At 27.8% G+C, this 14,212-nt stretch overlaps 3 protein-coding genes across 3 annotated transcripts; 1 reads left to right on the forward strand and 2 right to left on the reverse strand.

Annotated features, from left to right (window-relative positions):
- Positions 1–251: 251 nt before the first annotated feature.
- LOC148233357 (uncharacterized) lies at positions 252–1,280 on the reverse strand. The gene is made up of 2 exons (XM_088190600.1): positions 1,224–1,280; positions 252–1,161 (listed from the first exon to the last, which is right to left on the reverse strand). The coding sequence occupies exons 1-2, from the start codon at positions 1,233–1,235 to the stop codon at positions 598–600; spliced, it is 576 nt and encodes a 191-aa protein (XP_088046726.1). The 5' UTR covers positions 1,236–1,280; the 3' UTR covers positions 252–597.
- Positions 1,281–3,993: 2,713 nt separating this feature from the next.
- LOC148233358 (uncharacterized) lies at positions 3,994–4,757 on the reverse strand. The gene is made up of 2 exons (XM_088190599.1): positions 4,702–4,757; positions 3,994–4,627 (listed from the first exon to the last, which is right to left on the reverse strand). Exons 1-2 carry the CDS (start codon positions 4,711–4,713, stop codon positions 4,064–4,066), a joined length of 576 nt encoding a protein of 191 aa, XP_088046725.1. The 5' UTR covers positions 4,714–4,757; the 3' UTR covers positions 3,994–4,063.
- On the forward strand, positions 4,389–6,754 carry LOC148233359 (uncharacterized). The gene is made up of 3 exons (XM_088190597.1): positions 4,389–4,496; positions 5,731–5,872; positions 5,936–6,754. Exons 2-3 carry the CDS (start codon positions 5,861–5,863, stop codon positions 6,617–6,619), a joined length of 696 nt encoding a protein of 231 aa, XP_088046723.1. The 5' UTR covers positions 4,389–4,496; positions 5,731–5,860; the 3' UTR covers positions 6,620–6,754.
- Positions 6,755–14,212: the final 7,458 nt, after the last annotated feature.

Genomic DNA, 14,212 nt, shown 5'->3' on the forward strand with positions numbered 1-14,212 from the left:
TCCTTAAATTACTTTATAACTATAATTGTGTGAATAGTCAATATCAATCAATCTTAGCTTTCATTATGTTTCAATATCAATTCCTGCTCATAGTAAAAAATTACATATTTAAAACATAGTTCTTATTAATATTTTTCATATAATTAAAATGTATATCATTTTTTTAACATAGTATTTGAGATTATCTTAGCTTTTGATTATCTGTTCCTTTTCAGCAATACAAAAAATCAATAAATTAAAGAGCTGAAATACTGAGAAAACACTTTATTTATACATTTATGTAATACATATCCAATATTGAATTAATTAACAAATTTTATTAATAATGTTTATGAAAGAATTGCTGATTCAGATTATGGTTAGAAAAATCAGATGAAAATTCATTATCAATTCCTGATCATAGTCGATACATATATATTTAAAAATATCATAATCCTTGTCCATATTTTACATATAACAAATTTATTGTAATAATAATCTTCTACTTTTCAGTGATACATAAAATAAATAAATAAAAGAGCAGATATAATATATCAGGAAAACAATTTATTTATTAATTTAATACATTTCCAATAATGAATGAATTAACAAGTATGATTAATAATGTTTATGGGAGTAATGCTGATTCAGATTATGGTTAGAAAAATCAGATGAAAAGTCATGACCAAAATTATTGAACTGCTGTCCTGAATATTGTTGATGTGATCCTTGAGAACTGCCGGAGTTAATATAGAACGGAACTTTATTTTCCACGATGTAATGCTGGGGAACTGGAACTGGATACGGTCTGTCAACTGGTACTGGATATGGCTTCGATACCGGTACTTCGACCCTGACGTAAACGGGTACTTTGTAGGGCACCTCAACTGGGTAAGGAATAGGATTGTCTACTTTGAATGGAACTTGTTTTTCAACATGGACAGGATAAGGTTTTGAAATGTGAACTGGATAAGGCCTGTCGACTGGAATTCTGACTGGATAGGGCACGTTCTTTTGGATTTCTACCGGATACGGATGCGGCACAGGAATGGTATTTGTGATGACTTGTGGGGAAGAATACTGAAAAGCGTTTTGGGAATGCCCTTCAAATGCATGATCGAAAGCACCTCTTTTGTCCTGTTTTTTATCAGCGCTCACTGCGGCTAACAAGACGAATACAATCTGTCACAAAAAATACATTATTTACAAGTAATACAATTTAATAATATACATTAATAACAAACCATAAACTTCATGTTGAATGATGTGTTCTACGTACAATCAACCAGTTGCGACTGATGAATATATACTGAAAATTTGGCATTATATAGAGAAAAAACGTTCTAAAATGTAAGATAAATTATGCTTTTTAACTGCAATTTCATGATTTATTATTTAATACAAGATAAGCATTGTATGAGTATTGTGTTATATAAAAATTTAATACTATTTTTATGTATCCATTTTAAAAATTAATAATTTTACTGTATCAGTATTTAATTTTGGCAGTTTATAACTTAAATTAAGGTGACGTATTGTATCTAAAATTTTATAATGTAATGCAGTTTTAATTCTAATTAATTATATCTTTTCCATCTTTACAACATCCAATCTAAGAACACTAAGAGCATAAAAAATAATTTTAAATGACACACATCATATCCGGAAGCTCTAGAAAAGCAAACCGTTTGATATTACAAATTAATTATATATTCACCTTTTTCTGTGTGGATTAAAAATCTACTGTGTATAAAATTAGCAAATAAAGCATTACAACAAAAAGATGCATCGATACCACATGCAAAAAAAATACTATACGGACTACGTGGTACAATGAATATAGAGATTGGATTTACAAATAGATGGAAGATTAGAATTAAGAAAGTGTAAATAGACTAAAAAATAGTATGAATCCGAAGAATCATTTATATTTTGAAGCATGTATTTACAGCAATTATTGCCACTACATTATATACTATCATAAATAGCTATGACCACATATTCACAAACACAAATAAAAATAATACATACTAAATAGTAAGATGAGATACATTTGAACAAATTTAATAACTTATTACCAATAAATTTGTCTTATTTGGCTTTATATTTATACTAAAAAAGTGCAATAAAAAAAGCAGTACCATCAAAAATAAACAAATTAAAGTTTTTATTTTATCTCTGGTTATATTTTTTTTCTCAATGTCATATAAAATTTTACTAATACTTAAATACATGTTTTTCATATTTAATACAAATTTTATTGCTAATACATATATTTTGTATAAAAAGTATGATTTGGTGCAGTTGTGTAATGTTATATAAAATACATAAAAATATAAAAGAGCAATTAATAAAAAAAAACTAAAATCACAAATGTATTATACGTAATTTTACAACAAAAAAAATATTAAGGAAGAAAATTCTTGGTCATCGGGTCATCTTGGTCACTAACTATATAAATTAAGTCAGTGGCGTAGCTATGGTGGGGCGGAGGGGGCGGACCGCCCCGGGCGACACTTGCTTGGGGGCGGCATATTCGCGATGGAATCGTCTAGTGTGGTTCTTAACCCTGAATGCACTAAAACATATATAAATCCAAAAATAACAAGAGCTTAATAATAACCAATTTATTATTTTAAGAAATGCCGATTTTATGACCCTGCAAAAATTGTATGGGGGGCGGCGGAAATTTTAAGGATCGCCCTGGGTGACACATACCCTAATTACGCCACTGAATTAAGTTTACAATATTTATAATTATTTATAGTAACAAAAATGTAAAAAAATGAACATTATTATTATTGATTTTTTTTTTAATTATAATAATTTTTAAAAACGGTTTGTTTTCTTATTAATATTTTTTATTGCAAAACCTTGTTATTTTAAATGTTTTTATTTCTAGAAAAAATCTGTTTTTTATTTTACTTAAAATATAGAAATTACGATCATTAAATTAATTCCATTAATGATTCTTAATAGGTTGATACATATATCTATTAAATTTTATATAATAATTTCTGTCCATCTTGGTTTAATAAATTCTCATTATGTTTGTTAAAATATTATTTTTAGCTTTCATTATTAGTTTAATTAATTAATAATCTACAATAATTACACAAATGGCTATTTTAGCTTCTCTGCGTTACAGATAATAAGTAAATAAATGGAGTAGAAATATGAAGTAAATATTTTATTGGATCAGTATTGATTACAGTAAGGGTAAGGGTTTCAACCCCCTGCACAATTTATTATAACTTAGAAGTCACTCTAACGACCTTTCATATAAACGAAAAGTGAGATTAATCCGTCTTGAAAGTGGGGGCAACATAGATATAGTCACAACACAATGGCAGAGAAATCTCGTAACCAAACAATTGAAAATATTAGACAGAACATATAATAATAGCACATCCCTCCCAAGACTGTAAGTACCTTGCGCACATTACTATTGTTCTTTGACTCTTTGGTTACCGATCGCTGGAATTCCCTTCTGGACCGTTGTTTAAAGGCGTTAACACATTTCAGGGGTGTGTTCAAGATGTGATGTTATGGGTTTTAAGGCCGTATGGGTGTGACTTTGCACCCAAAATAGTAATTTACCACAGCGGAAAAATTGCAGAATTGCATTAAAGAAAATAAATATTGAAATCTAAGATCTTAATATGTATAAATTCTTACATAACCTCTTAGTTTATTTACATGATTGACAGTTTTACAGTTTAATTTTTACTGTCATTCTAAATGTCTTTTAATTTTTTTGTGTGTCAGCTAACTATGTATTTTATCACTTGGTATTTCACACTGCTTATATATAACAGTTTTAATTTCATGTTTTTACTGTATACATAGATAATTAAAATAATAATCTACCACCCTATTTTTTTAATCTAGTTAAAGTAAAAAAAACATTGTAGTAACTCATAATCTCTGCTTTCATTTTTTTTTAAGCTATTTCCCAGATAATTCTAAGAATTGCTGTGCTAATAATAAACAAATAAATAAAATGAGCAAAAATATGAAGTAAGTATTTTATTTATGCATTTATGTTATACAAATACACCAATGAATGAATTAACAAGTATGATTAATAATGTTTATGGGAGTAATGCTGATTCAGATTATGGTTAGAAAAATCAGATGAATAGTCATGACCAAAATTACTGAATTGTTGTCCTGAATATTGTTGATGTGATCCTTGAGAACTGCCGGAGTTGATATAGAACGGAACTTTATTTTCCACGATGTAATGCTGGGGAACTGGAACTGGATACGGTCTGTCAACTGGTACTGGATAAGGCTTGGAGACCGGTACTTCGACCCTGACGTAAACGGGTACCTTGTAGGGCACCTCAACTGGGTAAGGAACGGGTTTGTCTACTTTGTACGGAACTTGCTTTTCGATGTGGACTGGATAAGGTTTCGAGATGTGAACTGGATAAGGCCTGTCGACTGGAATTCTGACTGGATAAGGCACGTTCTTCTGGATTTCTACCGGATACGGATGCGGCACAGGAATGGTATTTGTGATGACTTGTGGGGAAGAATACTGAAAATTGTTTTGAGAGTGTCCTGAGAATTCATGATCGAAAGCACCTCTTTTATCCTGTTTTTTATCAGCGCTCACTGCGGCTAACAAGGCGAATACAATCTGTCAAAATAATAAAACATTATTTATAAGTAATGCAATATAAATAATATTAACAATGAGTTATATTAACAAACCATAAACTTCATATTGAATTGTGTGTTTCACGTTAAATCCACGAATTGCGACTGATGAATATTCTCTCAAAATTTTACGTTTTATACTGAAAAAAAAACGTTCTAAAAAGTGAGAACAATTATTATTCTAAATTGGTATCTTATGTGTGTGTACGAACATTAACGTGCAATTTTACTTTATGTGAAACTGTTATTTGCATGTGAAAGACTTTTTTATGACCATTCGAGTAATTTAAATTCTTTTTATTCTACAACATATATGATCATTTATTTGATTATAACAAACTTAACTCTGTTTAATACATCTATGTTGTAGTATTGAATAGAAGTATTGGTTGTATAACATAATTTAATTGTAATTAATCAGTTTTTAATTATCATGTATACATATTATACGAATAAACTAAATATGTATATTTTATTATGTACTAAATTTTATCTGAACAGTGAATTACCGATTAATATTAATATATACTCAGGATTGATTTTTTTACATAACTTACACAAACACCATAAAATTTGAAAATAAGTTGTAATATACTGAATTAAATTTTCAGATTTTAAAAATATTTAACAATATCATGAACAATATATCTAAAAATAAATAAACAATATTTACAGAAATCTTTCTATTTTTAAGAATATTACTACCTTACATTGTCACTATTGTAATTATAATCCTAATCTGAGGATCTGTAACATATAAATTAATTGTAGTACTACTTTACAATGCTATTATTATACATTATAATAAATCAATACACATAGCCTTACAAACATGTATGTATATATTTTTAATACATAATCTAATTATTCACATATTTAACTGAAAGCAAATACCATTCAACAAATTGTCTATTTCTAATTAAAAGTAATCATCATAACAGGTGGCGATTTATAAAACATTAATTTGGAAATTCTTACAAAAAACAGTTTTACTGCAAATGCTAATTGTAATAGATGAAAATCTTGTTATACATATTAATTTATTTTTTATGCAACATATTTTTTTATTCATATGAATCGTAGTGGAAACAATTTACATCATATAGAAGGGGAACTAATGCTCGAGAGCATTCATATAAATAGCTGAAAGAATCTGTAACTTTTCATCAGTATCTGAAAGTCGTCATCACAGTAACAACCAAACGGGAATAAAATGGCATCAAAAGTAAGTTTCTAAATATTTTACATATCGAATCAAATCATGTTATTAAATTAAATATTTTAATAGGTATGGATCGGATTGATATCTCTTCTCGCTGTGGCAGCAGCTACATCTGAAAAGCAGCAGCAGAAGCGAGGAATAGAAGATTTCAATCACTCCGGCTTAGATGACAGTTATTCCCATGGAAATGTCATTGAGAACACAGTGACGGTGCCTATTCCTCAGCCGTATCCTGTTACCGTTGAAAAACCAGTCCCTTACACAGTGAAAGTTCCAGTATCAAGACCAGTGCCTGTGGAAGTTCCCAAACCTTACACAGTCACAATCGAAAAGCCGATACCAGTGGAAGTCCAAAGACCAGTGCCATACACTGTGAGAGTTCCAGTCAAAGTTCCAGTGTATCAAAGAGTCGAAGTACCAATCCCAAGACCGTATTCAGTCCCAGTACACAAGCCGTATCCAGTGCCAGTACCGAAACCGATTTTCGTCGAAACTAAAGTTCCGATTGTGATCGGAAATAATGAACATGGTTCAGATTTTGGCTCGTTCCATGATTTTTCAGGATCGCAATATTCTCATGGACTCTCTGAAGACTTTCATCCTCATGGATCTTACGGCGATCATCAATTTGACTCTTTTCACTCGGACTTAGCGCATGGATTTGAATCTCATCAAGATTTGTCCAATTTTCACTCAAATCACGGATCTGATAATAAAGTATCTTCTTATCAATTCACCGTCAAGCACTGATGACTGACTTACTGACTGATCATTAAATTATCTTCGACACAAATTACTTTTTTGAGTTGCACTTGTTGATATCTCTTGTTTTGTTAATTGTTGTTGGTGTTTTTCAATTTACAATAAATAAAAAATAATCTAAAGCAAGTTTTATTTATTTTTAACATTAGAAATAAATATAAAAAAAATGAAGCATGTTACATATTGTAAAGAAATTACTGTAAATAGGTATTTTAACTCTTTAATAATTAAAACTATAGATTCTATTACACAATTTAATAATTATAATCGCTATCCCTCTATATATTTATTTAATAACTTATAGAGGTAAATCTAATATAATTTAAAGTTACGTGGAGTTAATTCTTCTGGTTTGAGTCTTAGCTAAAAATAAAAGTATTTTGAATTAAATATATAGATGTCTATATATTTTAAAGAGCAAATTTGAATAAAATAATACATAGCTAATAAGTTATTAAAGTACTTATTACACTACTAGATGTAAATAAAATAAATAATACTACAAAAAATCAGAGATTTCACAAACTGTTAATAGTAAATTTAGTTATAGAAAATAATGCCTTCCATTGAAACATAGCTCAATTAGTATATTTTTGTATTTTAGTACAAAATTCCCAATATTTTAATAGCTACTAAAATCTAAGTTCGGATCGGTTTATATGGAACTGGTTGAATTTTTTTATTTATTAACTGAGAGTTTAAAACAAGTATTTTATTTAGTTGCTTATTTTTTATTAATCCTAAGCATTAAAAATTAAATACAATATTTAGAAATAACAACAAATTATAAAATACAAACATAAATATTTAAATTAATAAATTATTAATTAAATAAATAAATAATATTTTAAGTATATAAATAAATTAAATCTAAACTAAATCTATAGCGGAGAACCATAAACTGAATGTGGAACTGCTGGTGGATATGGCGCTAATGGTGCTGCTGGTGGATATGGTTTTGTAAAATACTGTGGCTGTTGAACAAAAAATATTTATATATAAAAACACACATGATATATTTTTATTACCAAAAATGAATTAAACGCATGTACCTGAAAATTGATGATTTCTTTATCTACAAGTGGTAATATATCTTTTGGGACCTAAAAATAATAGTATAAATGCATTTAAATGTAAAATAGGCGTTTATGTATGTATAATACATTAAATAATAACTCACTCTCAACTCCTTTGGATATGGAGACACCTGAAAATAAATATTATTTATTAAATATATTTTTAATAATAAAGTTTCGCTTTAATATACTGATGTATGCTAAATGTTTTTGGGTTTAAACTAATCTTTCACTTACTGGCACTTCTAATATTGGTTCACGAGGAAGAAAATCATATTCTTCCTCATATTCAATGAGTGGTTCAGTGAGAAGATCGTTGATCTATTTATAAATGATATTAAAAAAATGATATTTCCTATTAGAATAAACACTACATGACTCAAAAATATACTTACTAGTATTTTATTATGATATTTTGGTTCAATGGCCTATTTTTGTTGAACAAATATATTACTTATTAAATTGGCAATGGATTCAATTAATCAAACATACCTCTAAATCTGCAATTTTTGGTGGTGGTGGTGGTGGAGGTAGAACAACTTTTCGTACTTTGCTTACAATTACTTCCTTCTCTAGGACCTTTATATTAATATCAAATGTATTATTAATATATTATCTTCTCATAAATAAACTATTCTTTATATACCGTTAAATCTTGTGGTGGTGGTGGTGGTAGAATTTCTTTTTTCACGTCACTTATTGGTCTATGTTCGACCTTCTAATGAAGAATCATTAAATATATGTTTATTGAAAATTAAATATAGCAATAAATTATACTTACAGGTAAATCTTCTAAACTTGGTGGTGGTGGCGGTGGTGGTGGTGTTGGTAGAATTTCTTTTTTCACGTCACTTGTTGGTCTATGTTCAACCTTCTAATGAAGAATCATTAAATATATGTTTATTGAAAATTAAATATAGCAATAAATTATACTTACAGGTAAATCTTCTAAAGTTGGTGGTGGTGGCGGTGGTGGTGGATAAATTGTTATAAGTGGTTTATGTGGAGGTACAAATGGTTTTACGAATTCAGTCTATAAAAAAAAACACGAAAATAAAATTTCTGACGCGCATATAAATAAAAGCATTAGATCTTATTTAATTAGTCAATAATAATACGAGTACTATGATTATTGTAAAAAACAGTCAGCATGCTTGTTTTTTACCCACTGAAAATTTATTACTTTAGATAAGATTTTTTATTTCCAAAAAATATATACTAAAATTACAATACATGTATCAGCAAAAAACACTGAAAACTAATAATGTTACTAAAATTATTATACAATAAAATACATGGTTTTGATTTAATTACATTGACAATTAAGCCAAATAAAATATATTATATAAATATACAGTGAAATAAAGGTCCATATACAACAGATAAGTCCATATAGAACAAGGACTTCAAAGTAAAGTGAAATGGGGGAAATTAATCAATTAAACCGATGTCTTTAAAGAAATACAAAGATTAAAAAAATAAAGGTGGCAATTCGTTAAGTATAAACATGCTTTAAAATAAAATTTGCTTGGCTTTAAAAAAAATTACCTGTAAATCATCTAGAGTTGGTGGTGGTGGTGGTGGTGGTGGTGGTGGTACTCGTAGCGATGATTCCATAATTATTGATTTCTTTACATGTTCCACATGTGATGACTTAAATAAATATTAATAACATATGAATGAAAGATTAGCTTAATATAAACAATATAATACAAATTATATTTACAACTAAATCTTTAAGTGTTGGGGGTGGTGGTGGCGGTGGTAGTTGTTGTACGACGTTTTCAATTTTAGTGTGTATAATTTTCTTCACCTATATTATAAATAATTTTATATTATAAAAAAAGCATGTTAATTGAGTAAATCTTAATATCAAATCTTCAATTTTTGGTGGCGGTGGTGGTGGTGGTGGTGGAACAAATATTTCTTCGACATTTGATGAAAATTCTATAACCTATAAATTTATTTATAGCTCAATAAATATTTTGTAATTTATATGAGATGACAATAAAGTGTTGCAAACTTTTGAATCTGCAAGTTTTGGTGGAGGTGGAGGTAAATTTGTATGTACTTCTATTTTATTTAACTATTAAAAAAAATAGTGTTAATAATTAAATACTTATTAATACAATACTTAAAAATACATACCTTTATATTTTCTAATTTTGGTGGTGGTGGAGGTGGTGGAAGTGTACAATCTTTAAATGTCACAACCTAAATATAATAGATTCAATAAAACATTATATTATACTATACTTAATTTTATAATAAATTTAACTTACATGATCTATTTTTGGAAGAGTTATAATCTGTGGTATTGGTTCATATTCTACATCTGGTGGAGGTCCATATTCTAAAAACGGCTTTCCTGTAGGCGGATAAGGAGAATCTCCAAAGCAAGAGGCCAAAATTGCGAGACATTAATACAATTATATTTATAGAAGTCATAATTATATATATTTCCAGTTAATTTACACAATATTAAACTTACAGTTAACAATGTAAACATCATATTGATTCTGTGTTTGAACACTGATGTGTAACTAAATTATTGACCAATGTTTCCGATTTATATAATATTATATGCAGATTGTCAATGTCATTAACAAAACTATTAAATTAATAATCATTTATTTGGAAGACCCTGAAGCATATTTTAAATTAGTTAAATTTTCCACAAGTATTTTTCTGCTATTTTGAACAACACAATAATCAATCCATTAAAAATATGAAAAAAATAAATTATGTTAATTTTTATTATCAATAGAAAATAATTTGACAGCTAGATTTAAAGCAGCAAATTAAATAAATAATACGTTCAGTTTTATGTGATGATTCCTAAGATAAAATCTAGAAAAAACAGTCTCGAATCTATTCCGAAAATATTTTTTAAAATATGTCATTTCAGTAATATCATATTGGAATATATTTTCACTAGTAGATATATATTTTTATTAGTGAAAATATGAATCATCTGGCATATGCTAGTAAAATTGTATGATTTCAAGTTTTCTATATGTAGTTACATACTGTATTTTTTGATAAAGTTATATTTTCACTAGTTATGATCAAATACATTTTCACCAGTAGATATACATTGTTATTAGCAAAAAATATAATTTAACTATAATGTCTATGACACTCAATTTGATAGTTGCGAAACGTTCATTTGCTGTTCAAACCCAAACCTAAGCAAATGAGAGTTCAAAAACTAATTACAGTTTTAGAACTTTTATTAGGTCAAGACCAAAATACAAACTCAGCCAACTCATTTCTCAAGATAAAAGTATAGACAGACATCGCATCTTACATATTGCTCCATAATTTATCTGCATTTCAATATGACACCATGTTTTAAAAATATGATAGCTATCCTCACCAATATTACTATGGACTTCTAATATAAGAGGGCTGATCAAAGTATATTCAAACCGAATTTTGGTCAATAGGAGAGTGCAAAAACAATTATCACTTCTCAGAAGGCAAAAATTCACGTCAAATGCAATAAAATCGTGTCGGCGCCGTCGCAGTGGGAACGCTCGGTAACGAGCGTTCCCACTGCGCCAGCGACGGCACGATTTTATTGCTTTTGACGTGGATTTTTGACTTCTGAGAAGGGATAATTGTTTTTTGCGCTCTCCTATTGGGCAAAATTCGGTTTAGATGTGCCTTAGGGCAAATAATATTCTCATAAAATTCAAAAGCAAGTATTGAGATGCGTATTTCATTAATATTTGTATTTAATTATGGCAAAAAAACTTTCCTGGCTGACGGCTTTGACGCTAAACACGCACAGTTGACAGACGGCGGACAGACAAATCTATGTTTTTTCTCACCACACACGATCGGATTTGTCCGACAGACATCCGCGACGAACAGATATGTCGGACAAATCCCCGCGTGTACGGCCAATTATTAGGCTAAAACTAATTTACAACATATTATATTATCAATTAGAATATTAACACTATTAATATAAATATACAGTAATTACAATTGATTAATAATATATTTAGCAAGGAAAAAAAAAATACTTTTACTGGAACTTCCTAATTTTAAACTCGCATCTAGTGGAGCTTACATCAAAATTACACAGAATCTGCTTTTAGAATCGGTGTCGTTTTTATAAAATACGGTATAACTTTTTTCGTAACATATGTTAGCTCTGTTATCGTATTTTCTTCATTTACAGTCAATTTTTTTAGAGAAATTTAGATGCAGGTTCTCATAATAGTCGCAAGAATAAAAATAGTACGAGTATACTCTTTTAAGGAATTGCAGATTTTATTATACATCTAAGATTTTTCTTGTTGATATATATTACAATTGGAAGAAGTTGGCTTTATATGTTTAAAATGTAATTGTTCTTGCTTAAATTTTATTTTAATAGGATTGTGTCTGCTTATGTAGAAAACCAAATTGGTGGTTAAGAATTATTTTATTAATATTTAAAAATCTATTTTCTTTAGAATTAAAAATTATATATTTAATATAATGAACAGCGAGTATTAAATATTTTAGCATAACAAGTTTAAATTAGCAAAAAATATTAAGGAATCAAACTCTAAGTAGGCTTGTTGCTATTGCGGCGCTGAGACCGACATTAAAAAAATATACATACACAGCTAATTTACGCTTGTCCGGTATGGAGTAACGCCACTAATATATTCTTAATGTATAACACACATTTCTATACTAATATTAAAAAAATATAATGGATTTAAAATATTAGAAATTAAACATCATAATCATACTGAAAAATATACTGTAAGCATATTACTAGAATCGATGACTAATAAAAAACCAAACTTAACACTTATTATATATATTTATTAGAGGATAAAATAGTATATAAGTTTATATAGATATATCTATATCAAAATATGTATATTTCTATGTAATAATTTAACAATCGGTAGTTAATTTTATTTTTTCTACTGAAGAACATTATAATTTATTTCCGATGTAAGAATTCAATATTTCCGGAACACATTATTTATTTCGGAGTTACCTCACAGCGAAAGTATGTATCACTAGGCCATATATCTAAGTATTATATCAGAGCATTGCTTAATTTATATAAAGACATACTTTTCTTTAATTAAATCATAATTAATCTATTTCACTAGTTGTCATATTACAAGCTTCCGTATATTTTGCATAATTTAGACATAATAATATTATAATTAGCATTCACATTTGAACGCTAGTGATTCATTTGTTAATTAGCAATATTTAAACGTAAATAAGATTATTATTCATATGTTAAAAATCGAACAGTTCAATGGCTTACACACAATTAGGTCATAATGTCAATTACGTATCTTAAATAATATATCCATTAGCAATAGACAAATCGTCGATCATTAATCATTTATTGATAGATAACGAATATGTGTTTATTCTACGTAATATAACATAACAACATATTGCATAAATAATATATTATTATTATCAAAAATATCTCCTTTTTATTTACTATATTTTAACGTTCATTCATTCGCACTTTCTATTATATGACGTTGCATCACTACTTCGTTACGAAGAATGCACACAGCAAACGAGCCAATTGTTTATTGTTATATTTTGACTATTATTTATAATTAAATTTAATTTGTATGTAAATTGTATTATGCAAAAGTGCGTAATATTGTTATATTTGTGCTTTTGAATATCTTTCAGTATAAATTCGGTAGTGCTATTGACAAGAACGTCAGTCATCGTCTAACGTTAAAACAACATGAATGTGAGTTTAATATTGTGGTTTTAATTAAATTAAATTAATTATTTATGCAGTGATATAAGTAATAAAAATATTGTGTATTAAAGTGAATCAATAGTTTAAAAGTGTATTTTTGTCGATATCATACTTTTATATAATAAGTATCAGTCTCTGTCTTTATAGAATACAACAACATTATTGTCATAGGCAGATTTAACAGTATGTTTATTGTAGATCAATACTTTGTTATATTTTGTTCCACTGAATTGTTTATTTACTTTATTAGTCATACATATATATTACTATTTTGCAAAAAAAAAAATTAAAAAAGTTATTCAAATGTTTAATTGTATAAAATATACTATATACATTATATAAATATTTATTATAATATATACAATTCATAGATAAATATGTGCGGTAGATTAAATATCATAATAAAACAAACAATTCAGATATTTAATTTGTTGAACCACAAGCTAAATTTATATTTTAGCCAAGTATCAAACCTTTAATATAAAGAACACCTAAATTATTATTATATAATATTACACATTATTTAAAATATTTTTTTTTAATTTCAGTCGTATATACTGCTGTTCATTTCCTTCGCCGTCGTTTATGGATACGACACCAAACGACCAGGCAAAGGATCCGTTCATCACAGATACTCTGACATCGACACAAATGTCCTGCTTCATGAGATAGAGAGTATTCCGCTGAAAAATCCATATCACATAACCATAGACAAGAAACTCAAGCACAAACCGAATCATTCAAACG

This window comes from Plectrocnemia conspersa, unplaced genomic scaffold, assembly GCF_051122295.1.
Source record: "Plectrocnemia conspersa isolate PC_06_02 unplaced genomic scaffold, ASM5112229v1 ptg000008l, whole genome shotgun sequence".
Lineage (NCBI taxonomy): Eukaryota > Metazoa > Arthropoda > Insecta > Trichoptera > Polycentropodidae > Plectrocnemia > Plectrocnemia conspersa.